The 13724-nt window shown below is 36.8% G+C and overlaps 1 protein-coding gene across 1 annotated transcript in view; it reads left to right on the forward strand.

Moving 5' to 3' along the window:
- The window catches only part of Tmc1 (transmembrane channel like 1), a 161670-nt gene that overhangs the window by 29180 nt on the left and 118766 nt on the right, over positions 1-13724 (forward strand). Inside the window, exon 2 of the mRNA XM_048806780.1 lies at positions 9869-9916. Coding sequence (XP_048662737.1) covers positions 9869-9916 — 48 coding nt within the window. The remainder of the gene's footprint in view (positions 1-9868; positions 9917-13724) is intronic.

Below are 13724 nucleotides of genomic sequence, written 5' to 3' on the forward strand. Positions count from 1 at the left end.
CTGGAAGACTTGGGAACCTCCTTCTACCCTTTCAGGCGCTGGCAATAGTTAAAAAGTTACCATAGGAGATTTGGTTCTAAGGAGCCTTCTGGAGGCCAATGATTTCCATTATCCAGTGGATATGTAGGCCAATCTTAGGTACAGAATTTGATCAGAAGTTTGGGCTTAATGTCTGGTGTGAGGGAGAGTGTGGCCAGATTTTTTATTAGACATTTGAGAGGTGAGGCTTCAGGTACAGATGAAGAGGTACCCATAGTCACAGGGAGAGAGAGAGAGAATAAGAATAAGAGAGAGACAAAGGGAAAACCCAGGCCGGAATAGCTTCCCAGAAGCTCAGGGCGAACGGGGGTCAAATGGGCGTCCCCAAAATGACCAACCGTCATGAGGAAATACAGAGGGCACTATCCGGTCATCACCAGTGAAGTGTGATCTGTAAAGCCAACAGGGCTGGGACCGCGGGCAACCTGACGTCAGGAAAGTTTTTCGGAAGTTCAGCTCCGAGCTGAATGCAGCAAAAGAGTCAGGAATGAAAGGAATGGGACTCCAGCTCCGGCAGAATGTGGCTCCAGGCTGGAAGTTCAGCTCCGAGCTGAACATAGCTCCGGAGGGACGCAGCTCCAGCGGGGGAGGAAGAAACTAGGGAGCCTCTCACGTAAACCCAGAAGCCTCACACCCCAAAGGGAAGCGGATCGCCAGAGGATCCACTGTGGCCAGTGAAGGTCTTAGTGGGATGGGTTCCCTCCTCCCTACTGGGCATCAGGAGTGTGCTGGACGATCATGGTCATGGTTCCTGCTGTCAGCCCGAAGGGAGTTGGCAAGCCGGGAAGGGGGAACTTACCTAAACCAGATCAGTGGTGAGTGCAGGGAGCCAGCGCCCAAAAAGATAGACGAGGGCAAAATGTGTTGGTGGTGACGGCGGTGGCAGAGATGGGGCTCGGTTTGTCGAGCACACCGTCTCCTGGGTTTCGGCACCACTGAAAGACACTGCACTATGAATGAAAGACACCACACGACGCAAATCACCAAGAGGTTCCACTTTATTACAAAAGGCTGTGGGCTTATATAGATCTAAGGAGAGGTGGCAGGGCTTAGGTAAATGACGGATCACCCATTTATTGGTAAATTCTTTCAGATGTCAGTTCTGGAGCCCGAAAAGTTAGTTCTTATTGGGGCTAAGGTTTCCCACCAGCGGGATTTGAATATTGGCGCCAGCAGGAAAGGGAGAGGCAGGAAGAGAAGCTCCTCAGACACCATGTTGGGGTTTTGGGGGTGTGGCTGCCGTTATACCTTTTCCCAACACTTTTCACCTGCCTTTTTTTCTTGGTTCAAGCCACTGTTCTACCAGTGAAGCGACCCCTCCATTCCACCATCTTTCTCTAATCTCTCCCCCATTTTTGTGTTTTATATTACTAAACTTTTGTTTTTGATTTTTGATTTGTTCTTTTTAGATATACATAACAGTAGGGTGTATTTTGACATATTATACATATATGGAGTATAACTGCTTCTAATTAGGATACTATTCTTGCAGTTGTACATGATAAGGAAATTCATTGGTCATGTATTCATATATCTACATAGGAAAGCTCTGTCTGATTCATTCTACTATTTTTCCTATTCCAATTCTCCCTTCCTTACTTTCATTCCCTTTGTCTGCTCAAATAAACTTCTATTCTTCCCTCCTCTACCTTTGTTGTGCATCATCATCCACATATCAGAAAGAACAATAGATCTTTTTATTTTGGGGGGGATTGGATTATTTCACTGAGCATGATAGTCTCCAGTTCCACATATTTACTGGCATATGCTATAATTTCATTCTTCTTTATGCTGAGTAATATTCCATTGTATATAAATACCACATTTTTCTTAATCCCATTCATCTGTTGAAGGGCATCTAGGTTGGTTCCATAGCTTAGCTATTGTGAATTGGCAGAAAGCTTCTAGAACTCATAAATGAATTCAGCAAAGTAGCAGGATATAAAATTAACACCCAGTTTATAACAATATTCTTGATTTGTTTTTCATAGAGGCCACTGTGAACATTGCAAGCAAGTTATCATCTCTTCTTTCTTGGAACACTGACTTATCCCTTCTTGCCCTAGGAAAACCATTCTCCAGGATGCATCCCACTGCATATAGTCAATGTGCAATCATGCCAGAAATATTTCAGACATAGTACTCAGAGAAACAGTCATGAGTTATTAAAACAGGATAGGAAAGGGAAAAGGGGACACTTTCAAGGGAGACAGGGGGAAGTATCAGAGAAGAGGGGGAAGGCACACCCCTCCTGCCTTCCAGTTTTATTTGGGATTCCAGTGTTACAGAGCTGTGGCAATTTGAGAAACTGAGGCAATGTGAAAACCCCCTCTTCAAACCCTATTTCTTGCAACCAAGTCAGATTTCAAACATATCACTCAGAGTAATAGGAATAAGTTTATTGGAGGGATAGGAAAGGGGAAAGGGACACTCTCAAGGGTGAGAGTGGACCCTCTCAGAGAGGAGAGGGACAATGTGCCTCTTCTGAACTCCAATTTTATTGGGGATCTCAGAGAAGTTCCCAGAGAGTGCTGTCCAGGTCTACCTTTTGAATTTTGACTGACATCAGGGTGACATCAGACTTTCAAGTCTTCAGTGCTGTGGCAACTCTAGGTTATCTTGGCCCATGCTGACTGGTTCTAAATGGATTCTTAAATGTATATTTTTATAGATTGTATGGTTAGGAGGAATTATCCTTATCTTGCAGAGTTTCACGATCTGGTTACAAAAGTCTTCCCTTTTATCAACATTGTTTTGGGCCTGCATTTCTCCTGTAGCAAACAGGTAGTTTGCTGAGGAATGTGACATATTTTGTTCACTGAAGCCAGGCAGGGCTATAGGTAAGTTGCTTCTTGGATAAGAAAGCATGTAGCAGTCAGCACAGTGGGCCCACTTGATAGGATTATTCTCTAAACCTTATGTTTTCACTATCCTCATCTGTCTGTTCCCTAACATTTCCAGAGAGTTTCCAGAGTGTTCCATACGGGAACACTCCTGGCTTTTGACAGCAGAATGACATCAAACTTTCAAGTTTGTATAGCACATGACAACTCTAGGTCATTTTGGTCCATGCTGACTGGATCTAATTGGAGCCTGTTTCTACAGATTTTATGGTTAGGGGGAATTATCTTTATCTCCCTGAGTTCTGGGATACAGTCTGTGTAAGGGTCACAAAAGTCCACTCAGTCCCCTTCAGAGCAGCTTGTGTTCTTTTTATTGGCATTTGGGGCCTGCATTTCTCTTGCAGTAACAGGTTGTTTGCTGAGGAATGTATAGCCTGTTGACTTAAGCCAGGCAGGGCTGCAGGTAAATCTCTTTAAAAAAGAAAACCTGGGGATCAGCACAGTGAGCCCAGTTTGTAGAATTATTCCCTCAATCTTATGTTCCTAATGCTCACATCTATATATTCCCTATCAGATATAAAATCAGTGGGCCTTGGTACTGGGTTTTGGGTGACTTTGAGGCAAAAGTAAAATCTGTTATTTACTGTCTGTGTGAACTAAGGCTATCTACCCACTTACACTCTCTAGCTCTTTGATTCCCCATCTGGAAAGTGGGAATAATATATCTCCATCATAACAGTTTTATTAGAAAACAAATTCCTTCATTATGTGCAAAATCAAGCAATTAATGTTTGGGACTCCTAGGTCCAGAGTACCTACTATTCCAAAAGGATGTCAAAGTTAGTATATGTTCTGCTAAGGACATAGGGCAGAAAAAATATTTTTACCCAAACTACCTGTTTTGGTCACATTGAATTCATAAAATTTATTTCTAATAGGCATTATTTCAATTATCAAATCATTTGATGTTAAGCTGGGATAGAGATGGCTGAAGTGTTTCTGACTAGTTTTTCAGAGGTTCAGTCTCCTTTCTAACATTGTGGAATGCTAAGTAGAATACTCAGATGCCACTAGCTTCCCCTGGGATATAAATTAATATGTATACTACATTCTATGTCAACTATTTTAATTACATTACAGACCATTTAGAAATTACTTACTGATTTAGTCTTACTGAACATTATAAGTTAAGTCTGTGGGAAAAAAAAATTGGGATGGATGGATGGTCATAATTCTTATAAATTTATGAGGACACCTAGCATTTAGATTCCTTTTTATTAAGTGATGACTGTGTTCAGTAATTCTCCTAGTTGGGTAGCAAATCCTACCAAGTATGATTCCCCAAACAACTAAAGGACAGGAAAAAAATTATTCATTTCAGTTTAGGACTTGATTTTTCTTTTCCTGTATATTTCTATTTTTAGGAAAAAAAAATGAACTATATTATTTTATCTTTCTCAGAGCTGTTACCATTTGTCAGAAAGACAGAACTTCCAAATTCCAGGAAACTACATATCCCAGTCCTGTGTCTTCCATCTGCATCTCCTTGGGGCAACACCTCCCTCACCACTAAGCCTTTAATTGTGACTTTTCCCTGCCCCCACTGTCTTTTGTTCTCTAGAAGACACTGATTAACATTTGCTAATGTATGCTAATGAGCATTAATTACCATCTCTGATGGGACCAAAAGCAGCTCTGCAGAGGAAGGGTAAAGATGCCTCAGAGTTTAGCCAGCCTCTCCATGATGCTTTATGCCCCTGAACAATGGTTGCTTTCACTGCCTCACAATTCTGTAGTGTTTTTCTGTGTTTTCATTTTGTTTGTTTATCCATGGACCCTGACAACCATTCTTCTTCATCACTTAGACTATTGCAGGGATGCTATGGAGAACAGAAGGATTTCTTTTTGTTCTGAGTAAGCCAAGAAAAAAAGCATGGATACTAAGGGTTTATAATACACATTTGTATTTTCATCTGGTTGTTATTTTGGTGTGCTATTACTAGAATAGGTTTTAGCCACAAAAACACAGCAAGAGGGATTATATTTTGGTTCCACCACACTTATTTACAGTGGTTGGCCTTTTTGGTGGAAATTGAAATGTGAGAGCACACACTCTGAGTATGTATTATGATAGCATGGTTAAATAAAAAATGTTTCCTCCCCCAAATAATATAAATGCAAAGAAAGAAAGACTCACCATTTACTTCTTTGTAACTTCAGAGAACCCTAAATGCCTTTGTAAATAACTATTTATTTATTGAATATATATAGTTTTTTTTAAAGCCAACTGTCCAAACCACATAGAATAAGAACGTTTTTTTGTTCTTTTTGTAGACAGATGGTGTCGTGAAATATATAATTGCAGTTTCTCACAAATATTCCAGCCTATAATTCGCCACTTGAAGAACTGTGCTTCAGCATTTCATATTTGCTCTTCTAGCTCATGGGTGGGAGAATTTGGAAGCATACCAGCTACTCACTTTGCTCAGCCTGGGTTTAATTATAATTTATTGTACAATATAAGCAAAAAGAAAAAGTGAAAATTCTGTGTGCATCCCTTATTTCCCCTTGTGTGTGTGTGTGTGTGTGTGTGTGTGTGTATTTTCATTCTAAAAAGATAGAAAGGGTATCTTTGTTTTAAGTGAATTTCTTTTACCTTCTCTCTGTTCTAAGAGTTAGCCATCTTCTGTCTGCAACCTCATTGTAAAATGTGTTTCTCTGTAGATTTCATTCTGTTCCATTTGGCAACTACAATAATTCACATTGTGTTTTTAATAAAGCAACCATAAACTGTTTTTTATTCTTGACTTCTTCGGGGCCTCAGAGTCTCAAAAATGAAGGGAAATCTAAAAGGAAAATCACAGAAGAATGACTACAACTATAATAGTTATATTTTTTGCCTGCCTCTCTCTATTGGGTGGTTGAGTCTTAACAAAAAACCTAAATTTTTATTCTCTTTGTAATTTTCAGATCACAGGAACTTAAAATAAATATTTCATATCTCTAAGACATATTAATATTTGAAAATAAGGCTGGTTTTCTTGGCATTTATTAAACAAGTTTCCATTAGGGTGTTCTTGAATACATGAACTCCATGGTCTTCTTAAAACTGGTCTTAAGAAAGATTAGAAAGTTACTGGCACACATAAAGGGAATATCAGCCTAGCTGTGTTGTATTATGTATTTTTCCCAGCCACTTTGATTATATTTAAGTGTAATCTCATTCCATGTTTCCCACTCCTGAGAATTTTTTAAGTGTCTTAACTAATTTACAGGTTTATTCAAATATTTGATTGATAATTAAATGGTTCTTCATTTAAAGTCTTCCAAAATATCCTGCTTAATTCCATCATTTGAAAGACTTAGAATTATTATATATGAAGGTCATGGGCATCTTCTGGTCCTTACTTAAAAGTAGCAAAAATAAAGGAAGCTGCTTTGTTAATGTGAGCCAGATTCATGGTCTTGCATAAATATTAACCTGAAGGAGGAAGAATAACAGCCCATTATTATTATTCCATTTTGTAGCCAATGTCTTCTGTCCTGGTCCTCACATCCACCAACAGTGTTAGGATAACTGAAGGAAACAGAAATGTTGGCCATTCCCTAAGGGGAGATTATACCTCACTATTGTTTGGTGACCATCTCGAATTCAAGTGGTTCACTGTTGGACCATTCTTCTTTAGGGATAACTTCATCCATTCCTTTTGAAATTTGGATTGGTTTACTTTTTTGTTTAGCTTTTTAAAAAGCAAAGAATCTAAATGCTATTCTTGGCATACACACACACACACACACACACACAATTTTCCCCATATCATAATCTGGATCACTATTAGAATTAACGTTATAATAAAAAAAATTAGAAATTTGATGGTTACTTGGCATCCACAGACTTAGAATTTTGAGAGCATAAAATTTTCATAGTGTCTATTCTTAAGGATCCTATATTTTAAAGAAAAATTTTTTAAAAATTGTCACATATTTTATATAGTTTTACTGACCTGTTTTCCTTTCTCTCTCTCTCTCTCTCTCTCTCTTCCCTGCCCTGACAGGAGAGATTTTATGGTTTTGTTGTGTTAAGTGTCTTATAACTTCTTTATACTTTTTTTATTTTGTTAATTTATTTATAGAATGAGGACATTTTACTTTGTAACACACCATCTTAAGATAAAAAGTACCTTTATTTTATTCATATTTTCTAGTTACTAACCTTCAAATTCTCAGTTGGAGTATTGGTAGTACAAATAATTGAAAGTGGCCTGATTTTTGTTAACCTGGGATGTTTTAAAAATATTGAACATTGAGTCCTTTGGGTTATAAATTGGGGTGTAGGAGAGCTGGGTGAAACGGTTCACTTGCTCCCACTGCCTATTATCCTTCAGTGCAGTTTTGCTTTGCTGCCTCCAACATCTTGACAGATCTCCCTCTCCTCTGGTTTCGCTGACCTCCCATCATCCCAGGAGAGAGGATTATTTTTAAACCATAAGATCAATAGGCTTTGGGAAGCAGCCAAAGCATGAGGGGGTCATATGATTAGAAATAAGCTAATAGGGATTGCTAAAAGAAGGGATGGCAATAGGCCATCTTAAAAATTGTCCAAGAAAGGAAAGACAATCTGCAGCTGAGTTTGTCTTTTACACAGGCTTTTGCCTTGGAAAAAGTTTTTAGCTTGTTTCTTCAGCATTGCTTTGAGTTGAAGGAAATACAGACCAGTGTTGATACTTACTTTTCAGGCAAAATACTATTCCATTCCAATCAAGCTTGTTCTGAGGATTTTAATGGAGTCTTAAATCTCCCAGTCACAGTGCTGCTATTCATTGCTTGATGCTGATGATGCCTTAGCTAAAGGTTTGAATAAAGAACAAAACAGTTATTATTCCAATGAGCATAAAAATGACTTTTTCTTGGCCAGACAAAAGAGTGCTATCAGGCAGGGAAGGCAGTAGTGAGAATATGGCAATGATGATCACGCCCAGAGCAGTATCACTTTGGAATGTCAATTCAAGCAGAGGGCATGGGCTGTTCCGCAATACACTTCTTGTACCACTTAGAAATCACAGTTCTTTCTTAGTTATTTCTACATGACACCACAGGGATGTCTTTTTTATGAATTTTAAAGTTTTATTTTGTTTGTATCAGAGAAGATGATCCATGACTCCAGCCTGGCTTTTTCTGTCACTTGGAAATTAGAGAAAACAGTTCTTTCTTATCTCCATGGCTAGGGACATTTGATTCTGCTTCTTTTATTTAACATATGAACCTATTGAAAAATGCCCTTATATTTTTGTTCATTTAGTAGTGTTTCCTAATTTATTTAATTATGTTTCAATGAATCAATCATTACAAATCAGCATAATAAATTGTGCATTTGTTTTTTTAAATGCTTTGGTTAGTTGTGTTGCAGAGTAGTCTGGGGTTAGCATTTGCTATTTGTCCTCAGCTCTTTCTCTATTGTACATACTGATAAGATTCTGCTCCAAGGCTAATCTGATATTAAAATGCCTTCCTCAGGAATTCTTTGAAGCTTGGTGGTGGCATTAATTGCAAATAAGAAAGCATGACCTATTGTAGAATGGAGAATATCTTCTTAAAAGTGTCTGCCTTCATTACTGCAAATTCTCAGTAGTGACAAAACTCTTTGTCCTGGGTAGATCCAGTTACCGCTAGCAACAGAAGGCATATGTCCACTGTGAACAAAAGAACATTTATTTTCACATCCTGAGGCTGATGTTGAGTGATAACATTTTTGCATATCCTAAAAATTTTTATGAAAATACTGTTTGAAAGCTTTTATAATAATCTGCTTTGTGAGTGGAATTTACACTCTTGGCATGCATTGCCTTACATATGCCTATCAGCTTCTGAATAATAACCTTTGACAGTGCTAAAGCAGAAATTGTTGTTTCATCTGCTCATGGTAACATTGTCATCTTTGCTTTTTTGGATTTATATCATTTCACATTATATAAAAATTAGTAAAATTAATACATTATAATAAGTGTGGGGGGTGGGGTGGGGTTGAGGCTGGGGAATAGCTCCATAGGTGCTCTACCACTGAACCCTTAAAAAACATTTTAAATTTTGAGATATGCTCTCAGTAAGTTGCCCAGGCTAGCCTTAACTAATCTGTCTGCATCAGCCTCCCAAGTAGCTGGGATTATAGATGTGAACTACTGTGTCCAATTCAGACTTTGTTTTTTAAGGAATGGTGTACTTTTCATTTTTTAACCAAGGCAAGTCATAGAGCTCTGTCTCTGGGTGACTTACTAGAACTGTGACCAATGCATACATTAGTGAAAACATTAATTTTTTATAAAACCTATATGTTCCTTTGTAAAAATGAAGCAAAACAGAAAAAAAAAAACAGACTGTACAAGTTTGGGGTGGGTAATAGTGTTATATTATATTGAACTAGAAAATCACCAATTTTCATATTAACAAGGTGAATCATGTACTGGCAAATTTAAGCCGGATCAATGTAATACCTGTAGGAATATTTGAAGTAGGAAAGATCAGACTTTAAGCATTTTTTTTTCTACAGATTTTTTGATGCTTGGTGAAACTGGTTGGAATGAATTATTTTCTATTTTTAAGTAGTTAATTTGGTTATAATAACCTAATTTGTTTGGGCATGTGCCTATAGCTTTGCTAGCAATTCAATTTCTTATAAAATGAAATGACTCAGTAAACCCCAATGTACCTATTGTAATATAGAATTTTCATATAGAATTTATTTTCATTGAAGTTATTTTGTATTGAGCTAATAGGCTTATGGCTGGTATGTTTTGCAAATCTCTGAAGGCAATGAAATAGAATCTTTATGTAGGGCTGTATAAGGTAATGTTCATTTTGACAAGTGAACTAAAATGTTTTTATTAACTGCACAAAAACATTAACAATGAAAATAATAAAAGTAAGAACCATTTACAAATAATCATACAGCTGTTTAAGTAATTGCTATACTTTTGTTCTTTCTTCAACAGTGAAAATCCAAGTTGAGGAAAAAGAAGATGATACCGAGGAAAGCTCAAGTAAGAAGGGATAAGGCCATTTGGGATGTGTCCTGTGGACAGCAATAAATTCAGGGGGTGATGCTGTCACCTGTGGGCTTGGATCATCACATATAAGGACTCCTGTGTGTGAGTGGTTTTTGATGGTCTCACAAAAGGGATTAAGTCCAGAAAAATGATCCTCACTCTAGGTTCTATTCAATTGGTACACATCCACATGTACCCAGTTTATAATTTGACCATGATCAATTAGATGGTAGTTCATAACATTTTGCTTTTTTATTACTCACCTTTTTTCCCTGGAAATGCCTTTGTCTATAAAATGTTTTTTTCTAAGACTGAATCTATCCAATAGAACAGATTGGCTATTTTAAATGAGCTGACCAGGTGGTTCAATTAAAATGAAAGAATGTTTTATTTATTTTTATGGTACCAAATTCATGGGTATTGTCTCCAAATTGCTCTGTTTTACTTTGTGTTGGCTCATCTCAAGAGCATGAATTGTGACCCCTTTTCAGGTACCAGACCATTCATGGACGGGAACATGAGAAAGACCATTGACCACTATATGAGCAAAAACTTTGATTTGGGGGGAAAAAAAAAGAAAGAAAGAAACAAAGCAGCCTCTAAAAAAGATTTCAATTAGGGGACACTGGAACTATCAGTTCAATATCCAGAACATAGCCAGGCAGCCAGTGAATGCTCACAATGCCAATTGTTTTGATTATATAGGTGCCTCCTAAATGAAAAGAGCCCAGAATTTCACATAGATCCTGGTAGCATGACCTGAGTAGAGAACCAAGTCCATTCCAAAGGGTAGCATTGCACACCAGTCTGCATTTAGTAGATAAACATAAAACATTCACTTTTTAGAATTTAAAACATGTAATCCAGATAAGGTATTAAAGACTACTTTCTGTTTCTAAATAATAATTCATTGAACGATGTGATACCCACGGTTACCAGTGACAAGTTCTGCTCCCTCACATGTTGAAGTACAACATTAGAGAAGCACGCCAAGGCAAGCATTTAAAGCAGGGTTTATTTAAAAAGGGGTAACATAGACTTCTCCCGGGAGGGAGAAGGGGGCCATAGCTGGTATCCTGGTATCCCAAGAAGCAGGTGTTCTGCCTTTTTTATAGGTCCTAGGCTTCCTTTGTTTTCCTGCTTCCCTTTATCTCTCTCCTTCCTGTGTACTTGACTAGGCCCAGGAGATGCTCTGTGGGATGGACAAAAGGTTAGCAGCAGATGGGCTGCAGATGATAAGTTGGAGTGATCTGGGCAGATAGGGGCACAATTAACAACTCCCTGTAGGGAGGGACATCCCTGAGACAGGTTACCTTAGTAACAGGTTGGAGCAGGGGAAGGTTATCTGGATAAGGGTGGAAGAAGGGCTCTGAAGAAATAACTTTCCAATTCTTCCATTCTCTGGATCTGACACACGCCTCCTAATATAGGTGCCTCCTTATATAGGAGTCAGATCCTTGTCAAATTCTGACTTCAGATGTATGTTTCATCCATGGGTAAAATATTGCAAGTTTAATAGTTCAGGTTTTTTTTTTTAATGCTTTCAAGCCAATTTATTTCCGAATTCCATCTCCCTCACCTATCTATCGTTACCCTTTAAAAAGTTCTTAACAGCTACTTTAAAATTTAGCTCACTGTGGTTGAAATAATGCCTTATATGGTGCCAACCTTAAATGTACTAACACTTGTTCATGGGCCAGAATATGATTTTTTTCTGGTGGATGTTCAGTGTGCCCTGAATGTATGTTTTGGTGTTGTTAGGTAGACTTTCTATAAATGATACAAGGTCAAATTGGTTAATATGCTTTCAGTATTTTTTAAATTTTAATTGTTATAACAGCACACAATATGAGATCTATCTTCTTAACAAAAAAGTGTACAAAACAGTATTGCTAACTATAGTGCTCAGTACCTGCTGGGGATTAGTTCCAGGATCCCAGTGGATGCTAAAATCCTGAGATGCTCAAGTTGTTAATTGAGCATTTAGTTGTTATACTCTGTCATTTATGAATAACAACAGGAAATAGTCTGTACACATTCAGTTAAAGCAGTTATTTTTCTGAATATTTTCAATCTGAGATCGGTTGAATCTGTGGATGTGTAACACAAGGATACAGATGACTAACTTGTATAGGCACTGTGACTTATAGCAGATTCTTAAGAACTTTTTTTTTGATAATTGCAAATTTATTTCTATTGAACAATAACTTCCCTTTTCCTTGGTGCCTAGGCAACCACCATTCCCTTCTCTGCTTTTGAGTTTAAGCAACTTAGATGCCTCATGTCAGTGTAATCATGCATTGTTTGTTCTGTGACTGACTTATTTCAAGTAGTATAATATCCTCAAAGTTCATCCACATTATTACATATAGTAAAATTTCCTGCATTTAAAGCCTGAATATTCCATTGTATGCATATACTACATTTTCTTATTTCACTTATCTGTTGATCATTGTTTAGGTTGGTTCTATATCTTTGCTATTGTTGAGTAGTGTTACAATCAACATGGGAATGACAGTGTCTCTTCAAGATCCTAATTTCAAGCCAATCCCCACAAACAAAAGGCTTAATGTTTCCTTTGATATGCAGATGTTAATTCACAACAGTGGGGATGTGCTTTGGAAGAACAGAGTTACTTTAGATTAGGTAGAGGGGAGTAAAGGGAGGGGAGAGGGTATGAGGGTAGGAAGGATGTAGAATGAATCAGACATTATATCCCTATGTACATATATAACTATAAGACCCCCTGGGATTCTACATCATGTATAACCAGAAGAATGAGAAATTATGGTCCATTATATATGATGTATCAAAATATATTCTACTGTCCTGTATAACTAATTAGAATAAATTAAAAGATCCTGATTTAAATTCTTTTGGATAAATAATTGATGGATCCTAAAACATGTAAGCTAGCATCTCATTGTGGTTTTGATTTGCCTTTCTTAGTAGTTAGTGATATTGAACATCTCTTAATACCAGTTGGTCATTTGTATTTCTTCTTTAGAGAAACTTCTATTCAAGACTTTTGGCTATTAAAAAAAAATGGACTATTACTCCTATTTTCATTTTACTATTTCATTACAGAAGTCCTTGCATATTTTAAATATTAATCCCTTATTAGATATATGATTTGCAAATATTTACTCCCATTCTAGAGGTTGCCTTTTCACTCTTTTGATTGTTGCCTTTGATGTACAGAAGCTTTTAATTAGATTAAGTCCTATTTATCTATTTTTGTTTTTGTTGCCATGTCCAATAAATCCTTACAAAAATCAATATTATATTCTCCCATGATTCTTTTTGGAATTCTACAATTCCATGTCTTACATTTAAATCTTTAATATATTTTAATTGATATTTGTGTATAATATAAAATAAGCATCTAATTTAGTTTTTTTTGTATATAGATATTCAGTTTTTTTATATAGAGATATTCAACACATCCAATGCTATATGTTGAAGAAATTATTATTTCCCCTTTGTGTATTCCTCACAACCTTCTCAAATATACATAGATTTATTTTGGGACTGTCTGCTCTGTTCTACTGATCTATATGTATATTTTATTAATATATATTTGTAATTTACTTTGAAATAAGGTGGTGGTATGATGCTCCCATCTTTGTCATTCTTAATAAAAATTGTTTTGGCTATTTGGGATCATTTTTAGTTTCATATAAACTTTCGGAATTTCAGTCTATTCCTGTAAAAATGATGACAGATTTTGACTGGGATTGTGATGAATCTTTAAATAGTATGAACATTTTGATGATACTAATTTTTTCAATTCATGAACATG

The sequence above is a fragment of the Marmota marmota genome, unplaced genomic scaffold (assembly GCF_001458135.2).
Source record: "Marmota marmota marmota unplaced genomic scaffold, marMar, whole genome shotgun sequence".
Classification (NCBI taxonomy): Eukaryota; Metazoa; Chordata; class Mammalia; order Rodentia; family Sciuridae; genus Marmota; species Marmota marmota.